The sequence below is a fragment of the Macaca fascicularis genome, chromosome 10 (assembly GCF_037993035.2).
Source record: "Macaca fascicularis isolate 582-1 chromosome 10, T2T-MFA8v1.1".
NCBI classification, from domain to species: Eukaryota; Metazoa; Chordata; class Mammalia; order Primates; family Cercopithecidae; genus Macaca; species Macaca fascicularis.
This window is the reverse complement of record NC_088384.1, coordinates 4,526,825-4,539,067: the sequence shown is the minus strand read 5'-3', so window position 1 is coordinate 4,539,067 and position 12,243 is coordinate 4,526,825. Positions and strand designations below refer to the sequence as shown.

The window sequence follows — 12,243 nt, the reverse complement described above, 5'->3', positions numbered from 1 at the left end:
ACAGAGCCTAGGGCCAGGCCCGCCTTCTAGACTCTCCCTGTCTTGTCCAGCCCACTCCTCTTCCCTGGGCAGCTGTTGAACTGCGGGTTCCCTGGCCATGGAGTGTAGTCAGGGCCCCTGGAGCTTCAGGCACCCCGGTAAGTGGCTCTGTCACCTGCATTTTTAAAGGAAGTAAATCAGACTTTCTGTTGCCTCCTCCTATGAAAATGACCCTGCTTTGGAGGGGTTTGCTGAGTAGCTCACAAGCACATCTGTGAAGTGAAAATGATTTAATACCTCGTTGCTTCAATTCCATGTAGCTCTAGAAGAAGTTGTATTTTAGATTATGTTGCTGTCAAAAAAATAGACCTCAATACCTCTCTAGAGATGAAAAGATTGCGTGTTGTGGTGTCAGATAAACACCATTTCTTTACAACCTGCCAGGAGGCTTTATTTCATTCTGCGCTCGTGTTTGCTGAGGTTCTGAGAGTGAGTGGTTGCGTTCCTGTCCCTCGGTCCCTTTCCCTCACGGCCCAGGAATGAACCTAGTGTGACCTCTTTCTGGGGTTGTGCTGGCAGCCACTTCGGTCTCGCTTGCCTGTGCATGCTTAGCTGTGTCTTGGGTCTGACGTGTCTTCAGCCCCGTCCTTGTGTTGAGCGTGTGAGAAGACAGTTGTGTGGCACGACCTTGACATTAAATTGAATGGTGGAGAAGTTATCTTGAGGGAATGTGTTTGCAGTTTGGCCTCTGCCTTGCAGTCTGGTTGGATCTCAGCCCTCAGGGCCATTTGGTGATGGTGGGAGCATTCTGTTTGCCCCCAAATGTGGGACACCACCGCACGATCCTGATGCTAACGTCCCAGAGTTGGTGTCAGACTCTACAAGCTAAGGGCTCAGTCCTCAACAAGACCACCCTCGCTTCAGATGCCAGCCGCACCTCAGTGGTCCGCAGGCCACCTGCATCTCTGCCCAACTGGCTGTAAATTCAGTGGTGTCCATGACTTGCTCAGGTTTGATTATTCATTAGAATGGCTCATGGGACTCAAGAAAGTCAGTGATTATGATTCCAGTTTTATGTACAGGTTGGGAGGAGCAGCCAAATGTGGAGAAGCATGGGACGAAATCTGCAAGAGTCCCGGGGACGCAGCGCTTCCATACCCCTCCCCACGGGACCAGGCGACGCAGCGCCTCCATACCCCTCCCCACGGGGCCAGGGGACGCAGCACCGCCATACCCCTCCCCACGGGGCCAGGGGACGCAGCGCCGCCATACCCCTCCCCACGGGGCCAGGGGACGCAGCGCCGCCATACCCCTCCCCACGGGGCCAGGGGACGCAGCGCCGCCATACCCCTCCCCACGGGGCCAGGGGACGCAGCGCCGCCATACCCCTCCCCACGGGGCCAGGGGACGCAGCGCCGCCATACCCCTCCCCACGGGGCCAGGGTGCTAGCTCTCCCGCCATAGCCATGTGTTCACCAACAAGAAAGCCCCTCAGAGCTTGGTTCATTGCGGTTCATTGCATTGGCCAGATGACTGAAGGGTGCCAAGCTCGGTGCCCAAGCTCCCTCCTCATTCCTCCCTTCCCCTCACCCAGGCTCACCTGACTCTACAACCTGAGGCCTTAATGTGCTCACTGGTGTCCAGCCCAGACTCGGCTGCTGCCCAGAGGAGACCTGCCAGCAGCCTGGATCTTGGCCAGGGCTCCTGGCTGCCGCTGCTGGGGCAGGGATGGCAGGAGCCCTGCCTGTTTGCCTGTAGGGATTTGCCAGTGAGTGTCCCGTGCCGGGAAAGTGGAGTTGTGGGTCCATGATTCTGCTGCTTTTCCTCGAGCCCCATCTCTCTCCCCTGTTCCCTTCCAGCTCAGGCCTGCTGTCCCGTCGGAGGCCTTGGTGAGCGGCCACAGTGCTCTGTCTTGAGCTGTCAGCCCCTGACTGCTTCCCCCACAGAGTGGGCTGGGCCGGGGCTGCTGCTCATCCTGGGTCTGAACCCTTCCCTCCTTCTGCCCACCCTTGGAGTGAGTGGCTCTTGGTGTTCTGGCTGGTGAGTGTGACTGAACCCTGCTTGTTGGGGACCTGGCTTTTCTAGCTGTCCGCGACGTCAGCCAAATGCAAATGAGAAAGGAGGTGGACTCAGAGCGAGGGGCCTCTTGGTGCGGAGGGGCCCTGCTCACTGTCAGTGGCTCTTGCTTTTGTTCTTTTTTATCTTTTAACCGATTAGAGAATTGAAATCTTCCCCCAAAATCAAAGCCTATTCATGGCTGTCCCAGCCAAAGCGTGATGTATTTGTGTCTGTTTTCGGCTTCGCGCAGGGGGTCGAAAGTTTTCTTTGTCAGGTGTCTGAGTGTGAGCAATTGTGCTGCTCCTCGGGCCATAAATCTGCGTAGTGTCTGGTCCTGCATAAACAGTGTGTTTTTCATGCCAAGTCAATGGGATACATGTTTTTTCCTTTTTAGCATAAATCCTGGGACACAATGTGTTTGCATAATTTATTTTTATTTTTAATCAAGAAGACAAGATGTTTCAGCAGAATTTTCGGTCTGTGGATCTGCTGTTTAAAGTGCTGAGAAAAGTGTTCAACAAATATTGTGGTTGTTTCTCCAGCTTGCCAATATGACACGTCTCTTCCTGGTGACTTTACAACAATAACATTGCCTTGCCCTGCCACATAAGGGCTTTATGGAAGAACCTTTTCCGCCTGAAATATGACAGTAATTACACCTGCCTGCTCATTCACTGTAGGTATACTCTTATTTCCAGTGAAATGGAAATTTCAAATTCAGAATTATTGCCAACCAAATTACCTTTATCAGTGAAAGAGCATCTGCTTGCAATTACTTATAAAATAAGAAAAATGAATCCTTTCGGCGTGTGCATTTGCAGCTTTGATGTGTATAAATTGGAAGTAATGCCTGGAGTTTAGCAGCCCATCCTTCACCGTGCCCAGACGGGAGGAGGCTCACCTGCTGGGGATGCACGTCCAGGGTGTGAGGCCCTGGCTGGCTGCGCCCGCCCCCTTCATGACCCGCTGCCAGAGAAGGCATGGAATCGTGGTAGGTGACCACTTTGTGTGAAGAAGGACGCTGCCCGGTGCCTTCGGGTTGGATGTCCCATGGGCTTCAGAATCAAGCCGGCTTAGCCAGGCTGTGTTGGGTGACCCAGCGTAGCACTCGCCATGGAGTCCCTCGCTGTGGCCCCCACGGCCTCGTGCTGTACCTGCCGTCACCTCCGGGTGGGCGTGGATTTTGCCTTATCGCTCCTTTCAGGAGTTCAAGCTCCTGTGTCAGGCCGAAGGCACTCAGGACTCAGAGGGCTTGTGATTTGGATGCAGTGCACAGCTTTGTTTTTGCTGTTTGCTGCAGGCTGCTGAGTCCCCGGCGGGCAGAAATAGGCCTTGCCTTCCTAGTAGCTTTGCTTTCAGAGGCAGCCCTGGGAAGTGGAGCCCCTTGGTAAATCTTTCCTTAAGGAACCAATGAAAGAGAAGCCTCTTGTCCTGGAATGGCCTTGCCTGTGCTCTCGTGAGGTTAACACTGTGTCCGGTTTTCTGGTTAATTCCTCGTGACTGGGTGTTCTTGCGGATGTCCTGGGCTTTGCCCTGAGGAGGGTGGGTGGCTGTGCCCAGGGTGCAGGTGCCCAGAGACGCAAGGGTGGGTCCGTGCTTTGCTCTGGCGGGGTCATTTCGAGGGGACAGAGCGGAGCAATCCTCAGGCCCGTTTTGACTCGGCCGCCTCGTTGTGTGCACCTTTGGACAGGTCCCCTCACCTACCTCACCTCAGAGGTGCGGGGCCGGGGTCCCCAGGGTCAGGGTGTGAGATGCGTGTCCCCCTTCAGGAGCTGTGCAGTGGGAGTTCTGCGCAGGTCAGCTGGCCGTTGTGCTCTGGCCGGAATGGGCTCCTTCTCCTCAAGTCAGCATCCCTCAGGGAGGGGCTGGGGTCTTGGTGGTCTCTGTGCTTTCCACCCCGCAGTCCCTGCAAGTGGGTTAATTTGTACTCTGTTTAGTTACCACAATGACAGGTGTTCCAGAAATATTGATATGTGTTTAAACTTTCAAGTCTGTTTCTTGCCGGTTTGTGTTGGAAAGGTGTTGCCTTCCCCAAGTGGTCAGCTTCATGGAAGCTCATTGAACAATGACCTTTGTTGAGTAAAAAAATGTGCAAAAGAGCCTTGTTGAGTAAATGGAGTCATTTTCTAAATAGCTGGTTTTACCTGTTCATGAGACTGGAATTCCACTTGTCAGTGCGCTGGGGCAGCAGAGGCTGGTAGCAGCCTGGGCGGACTTCCGCCCTCCGAGGGGCACGGGCAGAGGTCAGGCCTGGCTGGTGGAGCCCCCTCAGGGCTTCGTAGAACTTTCTATTGGTTTAGTTTTGTAGCTGCAGATTAACTTCAGGTTAGAAATGATTCTGGAAGTTCTTTGAGAAGAACGTCATGTTCTAGGGTGTGACTGGAAAACTCCTCGCTGTTGCCGTGTTGAGAAATAGAAGAGGAGGACGGCCGGGCTGGGAATGTGTCGGTCTTCCAGTTACCTGTTTGCTCTCTGTACTCATTCGTTCATCACAGTCACCTGACAGACACTCACAGACACTCAGTCGTGTGTACTGGGGGCCAGGGAAACAAAGACAACACAGACCTGGACCCACACCTGACCGGCTCACACCCCAGAGTGGGCAGGCGCCCTGAGTGCTTATGCCCCTTTCGTGATAAATGCATCCATAGAGGTGTGTATAGAACCAAGAAGAGGGGAAGACTCACAGCGTGGGGTGTTTCTGGAAGCATCTAGAAGTTTTGACGTCCAGGTAGCCTCGCACTGGGCAGAGACAGGGGCCCTGGTGGAAGGCTGCCATGAGGGTGAGCCCGGGACACGAGGAAGCCTGCATGGTGGCCTGGGTGTTGTTGGTCACCTGGTGCCACTGCAGGAGGCACGGCGTTGCAGGGGAGGGCAGCGGTGAAGGCTGAGGAGGGAGTGGGGTTCTGGTGCCTTTCTTAGGCACTCTAACTTCATTCTGGGGGCCAGTGTTTCTTCATCTGTGGGCCATTTGTGGGGATCCTGAGACACCTCCTGGCACCCCCTTTGGTCTCTCCGTCCCCCAATGAGCAGCCGTGAGGTTAAATTCTGCCAGGGCTGCGGCCTCAGGGGCCCCCTGGCCGCACTGCTTTGTTTCCTCCACTCGCCCTGCTGCCCTTTACTTACGAGACTGTGGGAACCATTTCTTGGTAGTGAAATTAGTTTTATTTTTAAAATAAATGTCTTTAATAAAGCACCAGCGGATTAGAAGGAAGCTGTTAAGTGAGCAACATGCTGGCGCCGCCTCTGGACCTGCACTGTAGCCCTCCCCTCCCTTGGCGTGGAGCTCCTGGAGCGGGTGCCTGAGCCACTGGGACCCGGCCTTCCTGTCTCTGGGAGCCTGCATGGTGCCACATCCTTGTGTGAACTGCCCTCTGAGGTGTTCCCAGTGCGGAGGTGTCACTGGCACGTCAGCATCTTCTCCAGAGTCTCTGACATCCCACCTGGAAGAGTCTGATTGAGAGAGTCGAGATGAGAATCTGTATTTTAACAGCTCCTGTGGTGATGAGGATGAAGAGGAGGGGGAGGAGGAAGATGAAGACACGATGATGTCCAGCCCTGTTTGGGAATCCCTGAGGTCACTGCCAAGCCCACTGCACCCTGGCGTCAGGCCCTCCTCGCCCCCAAAGCAGGCCCATGCGTTCCCTGTCCCTCGGCTACTCTGGGCCTGGCTCCTCAAACGTTTCTAGCCCAACACCTTTCAGAAGTGCTCCACAGCGGGGGAGGCAATCCCTGGCCTACGTGCTGGGGACTTTGGACGATGGAGCTCGAACAGGCCCAGTGCAGAGATGAAATTTCATTGAAATCGCGATTTTATCCTAACAACTCATGATGATAATTGACTTTATGGCGTATTATGCATTGGTTTTGGTTTCAATACACAAATAACATTTTCAGTCGCTCAGAGTAAACTGTCCTTGCTGCTTGCGTGTGACCCTCTTTGCTTGCAGCCGACTGTGGCACTGATGCGTCAGGCTCCCCGAGTCATCAGGCACCTGCGTTCCCAGCCACTCATCCACCCAAATGTTCCACCTCTGAAGCTCTCGTGGGGGCAGGGGAGACAGGTGGGCTTGCTAATGAAGACGTGTGGGCGTCTATGGCTAAGTGTGTGTGGTGTGCGCCAGACCTCTTCATAAAGCAAAAAGCAGACCAAACCCCCGCTGTAGCAACTGAGTGTCTGAGCAGATGCCATCTGGAGGAGCCGCCCTGCAGGCTGCTCTGCTGCCAGGGACCCCCACCCCCGCCTGCCTCCTGGTCCTGCCTGGCCTGCTTGTACCTGCTCTCTGCAGGCCTGGAGCTCTTGGTGCTCAAGTTTGTTACTGCAGAGGCAGCGCACAGCGGTGTGTGTGTTTGTGGGTGCCTCTGGGTCCAGGCAGCCTCCTGGAGGGCATTCCTTTGGGCCGTGGGCAAGGCAGTCCAGTCTCCCTGGTGACTTTCCCCCAGGCTGGTCCCTGGGGCTCAGAGGGGAGCCCTTGCTGTTCTGCTCAGACAAGTTGTGCAGTTTCCGCAGTTAATTATTCATGTCCTGTTGGAATGAAAGGGAAGCCCAATAGCTCACACAACAGTCCGTTCTCTTTTCTTTTCTTTTATGGGAGAAAAACACAGGGTCTCCCTGTCTCATCCAGGATGGAGTGCAGTGGCGTAATCTCGGCTCACTGCAGCCTCAAACTCCTAGACTCGAGCAATCCTCCTGCCTCAGCCTTCTGAGTAGCTGGGACTACACATGCACGCCACCACGTTTTTCATGTTTTTGTAGAAACAGGGTCTCACTTTGTTGCCCAGGTAGATCTCAAACTCCTGGCTTCAAGCAACCTTCCCACCTCAGCCTCCCAAAGAGCTGGGATTACAGCTATTGTGCCTGGCCACATTCTCTTATCTTTCCACAGGAAAATAATTTCCATAATGAAATCCAAATATGATGTCCTATATCCTCCTCATCCCCCAGATTCTAGGCCTATATAAAATAAATCAAATCCTACTTCCAAAAAACATTCTTTAGCTATCTGAAAATAACTATAATCGCAAGTCTCTTTTAACGAAGCACAATAATTAATTATTCACTGTCGTGTTAGAATGGAGCGTGTGTTGCTGTGTCTACCCCACAGTGTGAACCAAAGCCTCGTCCTGCAGGCATCCCCGACACCCAGTCCTACAGGAGCCCTGCCCCAGCACGTTTGCTGTGGTCAGCTGAGGACAGCAGTGGTTTAGGGGAGGAGGGCGACAGTGAAGACAGAGACAGCAAAGGGACCAGCTCCCATCACAGCAGGGTCCCATCATGAGACCAGAGCTGCCCATGCTTTTCTAGGGCCAGCCTAGTGGCGCCTGCTTAGAAACCAGCCACTGTCCTTAGGTGAGGGCAGCTCCCAGTCCTGTGGCCCTGAAGTCCAGGCCGGCACTCGCGTGTCCTGGCAGAGCTCCTGGTCCGTCAGGTGGAGGGCATTGCAGGATGGACCCTCCTGTTCCTCTTCCCCCTGCTTCTCGCTTGTTGCTGAAATATTGCAAGTTACCAGGGACTTGAGTAAAACAAACCAGTAAACAGAACAGTAGCTTTTCTCTGGCATTTGTTTATATGCCGTTTCTAGAACTTTCTTTGAGGGAATGGCGATCCCTGTGAAGTGTTTCCGGGTCACTTCTCAGGACAAGCCAGGGTCAGGTAAGCGTGGCGAGAAGGAAGGTGTAACTTGGAAGTAGGGTAAGGAAGTGAGCTGCAGAAGGAAGGCTCTCAGCTGCCCTCGGGTGCACCCGCATTTTAAAAACCAAGGATCCACTATCCGGCTCAGTTGGGCAATAATTAGTAATGATTGTTTGTTTTTATAAAGCAGTAACCGTTCTTCTAGGCCCTTTAGAGTAGGACTTCATGGACAGAACATTGGAAAGAGGAGCATAGGCACCATGATTGCCGGGATTTTGCCTCCAGGAGTGACACCTCCAGGACTCTGCAGGGGATGAGGCAGGGAGCACAGGGTCTGAGCTCAGGCTGCAAATCTGCCGCCCACTGCAGCTTGATGAGAGGGGAGCTCCTGGGGCTGGTGCGGGCGTGTGCTTCTGGGAGCGATGCTTGGTAAAGCCTGCCTGTTTCCAGAGGCCCAGCTGTCTTCAGGGGTGTCCCCATCCTGGAATCGAGGGGTGCCCTCCACCTGGCCTGCAGGCCTCATGTCCCACTTGCTCACTCAACAGTCGGGTCCAGGCATAGGTGGAGCATTTCCCTGGACAAGATTGGGCCCCTCTTGAGGAGCTGGCAAGCTCATCTCCTCTCTCTCTCTAAGCTCCCCCGGGACACCAGCCTGGGTCTGTGGAGCTTGTGTGGGGCGGGGAAAGAGCGTCTATCTGTGGAGCCCCACGGTGTGGGTGTCAACCCAAGTCCCCTCCCCCCATCTTCCTGGGTGTTAGGGCGTGACGCGCTCGGACATGGCCATGATTATAATCATCACATCAGCAGCACCATCAGCTTTCACTTTCTTGTAGGAAGAGAGAGCCGTAGTCTCCCGTTAATAGAATTAGTTCTTTGCTCCTTAGGGGTTGTTGCTTGGGATTCCCTGTTGGAGTGGGGTTCTGGGGCGGGCACAGGGCCTTGGGGGCACCAGTGACCTGGCTGCCAGTGCCTCCAGAGGGCACCCCTGACAGCCTTGGGGCCTGTGTTTGTTTTGTGCAGAGCAAGTGCACCGGCACCTGGACCAGCACGAGGTGAGATACCTGCAGTTTGCCTTCCGCTGGATGAACAACCTGCTGATGAGGGAGGTGCCCCTGCGTTGCACCATCCGCCTGTGGGACACCTACCAGGTGAGCTCTCCTTCCGCCCTCCGCCACGGGGGTGCCAGGAGCCGGGCCGCTTCCTGTCGCCTTCTGCCCTGGGCCTGTGTGCTGCGTTCGATTGTGCCCTCAAAACGCTCTCTCCATTGCAATGTGGTCTTTAAAAAGTATACTCCTGGCCGGGCATGGTGGCTCACGCCTGTAATCTTAGCACTTTGGGAGGCCAAGGTGGGTGGATTGCCTGAGCTCAGGAGTTCAAGACCAATCATGGGCAACATGGCGAAACCCCGTCTCTACTAAAAACACAAAAAATTAGCTGGGCGTGGTGGCACACGCCTGTATTCTTAGTTACTCAGAGGCTGAGGCATGAGAATTGCTTGAACCTGGGAGGCAGAGGTTGCAGGGAGCCGAGATTGCACCACTGCACTCCAGCCTGGGTGGCAGAGTGAGACTCCATCTGAAAAAATAAATAAGTAAAAATAAAAAGTGTATTCCTGGCATGTTTTTTATCTGAGGAGATGTAAAACAGGGAAAAGAACTTCAGGCCGTTCTCTTTGTGGCTGAGTTTCATTCTGCCTGCACGGTGACAGCAGCCTTGAACGCGCTGGGAAGTTACATTCTGAGCAGTGTGCTAGGAGGATGCCAGGGATGCCGGTGACTCTGCTGTGAGTTTGAGCTGCATCTGCCAAAAAACTCACGCTCGGGACTCACACCTTGTCTATATTTTGAGTTACGTCTAATAAAGATTTTTAAAAAATCACAGATTCAGTGTGCTATGAAATTTTCTACTCTTCACCAGTTCTGATGAAATTCAGTTCTTCAGGAGATTGAGTTTTCTGGAACAAGCCACTTCTGTTCCCTTGAGTGTCCCATCACTTATTCTAGCACCTTTTCATTTTGTTTGAGATGTTTGCTGAAGCAGAGGCGGTGCTGTGGGGGGTTCCTGCGCCAGCCTCTCATCATCGGTTAGAAATAGCAGGCACCATTATGTGGGATCGGGAATCCAATCTCTACAGAGCGCGAAAGAAAGACGCGTATGGCTGGTTTTCATCCCGGCACCTCAAGAGCCAGGCTTTCTACTGCAGTGAGCACAGCCCTTCGTGCGCTGTGTGTTCGGGCTTTGCAGGGGGCAGCCGCCCTTGGAGGTTGATGCTGGGCGTTTCTGGAAAGGAGAGCTCTAGGCGGGAGGCTTTTTCTGAGGCTGCTTCGGTCCCAGGCACTGCTTCGGGTCCCAACTTTGGTGCCTTGCCCTTGGAGGTGGGGAGGGCTGGGGGTCCCAGAGCTGCTAGGAAGGGCCTGGGGGGTCTTTCTGACCAGCTGCTCCCCACAGGGCCTCAGGCTAGATGCATTCTTCCCACAGAACGGGGTGCCTGCTGGGCCTCCGTGCTGTCCAGTCTCCTATTCTGAGCCTGTTTTCGTATGAGTCCTCTAGAACGATGCCCCAGAGCTTTGTTCCTGACGCCGGTTGCTGGTCAGTGTGCCCCTTGGTGGCTGTGAGTGTGTCGTGACTCTGAAGGCCTGCATTTTGACTTTGCTTTTCCTTCATGCCGCTTGTTTGGTCTAATGATCTCACTACGGAAATTATCACCAGTCAGCAGCCTGTCATTCGTGTCTGCGACTTGGGTTTTGCTCTTCGAAGTGTTTGGCAGCTACAGAGTTTCTGGCCAGCAGCATTTGCTGGGACATAAAGCCTTACCTTGGGCTGTTTGGTTAAAGTAGCTGTCAGTCTAGTGCTATTGATCAGCTCTCTGTAATATTACAGGAAACAAAACTTAATATCCTGTAAATTGCAAATGCTCTCCATTTTTGTGATTGGTTAGGTTGTTTGAGACCCAGACTTCTCTCATTAAACACAGAGCTTCTTGTAATACTGTCCCCATTATGAATAAATTAGTTATTAAGTCAGTCGCATTTTTGAGGAGCCAGAAAATGGATCGGCTTGCCCACGGTTCTGCACCACCTCCCTAAAACTCCTAATAGGTATTAAAACTTTAAGCACAATTGTGGCATCTTTATTGCGTTAATTTTCTTGAAATTAAATTTTGTCATGAATTGACTCATTTGTACCAGGGACTCATTCTCGAACTGACAGTACCCTGGTTATAAAACCTCTTCATATCTTAAAAATTGAGGGTATTTCTATTTTACAGGGCCAAGTAACCATGAAATTGTATTGCATCTTTTGGCAATGAAAATACATAGTAATCATAGGAAAGCAATCGGGTGATTACTCCCTAAACTGGGGTGTTTATTAGCTGAGCCATTACAGGTTTCAGTTACTCTTTAACCCCTTACAAGGTAGCTTAAAATCCTCTTGGGACATGTGTCAATAAAAGGTTGTTTATAAGCACCTATACTGTCCCAGGCCCTGAAATAGATAGTTCATAAAAACGAATGGGCCGGGTGCGGTGGCTCAAGTCTGTAATCCCAGCACTTTGGGAGGCCGAGGCGGGCGGATCATGAGGTCAGGAGATCGAGACCGGCCTGGCTAACATGGTGAAACCCCATCTCTACTAAAAATACAAAAAAATGAGCCAGGTGTGGTGGCGGGCGCCTGTAGTCCCAGCTACTCGGGAGGCTGAGGCAGGAGAATGGCATGAACCCAGGAGGCGGAGCTTGCAGTGAGCCAAGATCGCATCACTGCACTCCAGCCTGGGTGACAGAGCGAGACTCCATCTCAAAAAACAAAACAAAACAAACAAAAAAACCCAAAAAACAAATGAGGGGCATTGTCATGAGGGTGACAAAAGGCATGGAAGAAAAGCCGATGATGCAGAGAGCCCAGATGGAAGAGAATTGCCCTGCTCCCCCAGGGGTCGCGTGCTCCCTCATGGATGCATGCAGTGGCCGGGGGGGAAGCCACGGGTGGGCGAGGCAGTCCCAGCTCCTCGAAGAACCCCGGGCCTGTGAGAGCCAGTTTTGGGGTCCTCTGTAAAACATGGATGCCACTTTCCCTTTTGCCGCCATTTTTGGACAGCAGAAAAGACGCACCCCACCCTCTAGAACCAGACCCCACTCAGCAGATCTCTGGATCTCTGTTGCCTTCAGCAACTCAGCTGAGTAGGCTCCCTGGGCAGCCGTGGCCCTACCGGGGAATGTGGTTCTGGTGGAACCGTGAGTCATTTGTGCAGAGACGGCAGCTCCCACCTCCCATCAGCGAGGAGAGTTGCAGGGCCTCAGCGTGTGGTTGTATTAGTCTGCTCTTGCACTGCTGTAAAGAAACACCTGGCCGGGCCCGGCGGCTCACGCCGTAATCCTAGCGCTTTGGGAGGCCGAGGGGTGTGGATCATGAGGTCAGGAGATCAAGACCATCCTGGCTAACACGGCGAAACCCCATCTCTACTAAAAAAAAATAGAAAAAAAAATTAGCCAGGTGTGGTGGCGGGCGCCTGTAGTCCCAACTACTCGGGAGGCTGAGGCAGGAGAATGGCGTGAACCCGGGAGGCGGAGCTTGCA

General features: G+C 53.3%; 1 protein-coding gene across 13 annotated transcripts in view; it reads left to right on the top strand.

The window, feature by feature from the left end:
- The window catches only part of TBC1D22A (TBC1 domain family member 22A), a 414,723-nt gene that overhangs the window by 273,769 nt on the left and 128,711 nt on the right, over positions 1-12,243 (top strand). For 10 of the 13 annotated variants that reach the window (XR_012418608.1, XR_012418606.1, XM_045364227.3 and 7 more), the window contains one exon: positions 8,690-8,817. The exons of 2 other annotated variants lie outside the window; for them this stretch is intronic. Coding sequence is in view for 9 of the 11 variants with exons in the window: in XM_045364227.3 (XP_045220162.2) it covers positions 8,690-8,817 (128 nt within the window). In the remaining 2 variants the exon portion in view is untranslated. Of the gene's footprint in view, positions 1-8,689; positions 8,818-9,305; positions 9,548-12,243 lie in introns of those variants that run through there. One more of the 13 variants, XM_045364229.3, reaches the window with a different exon arrangement.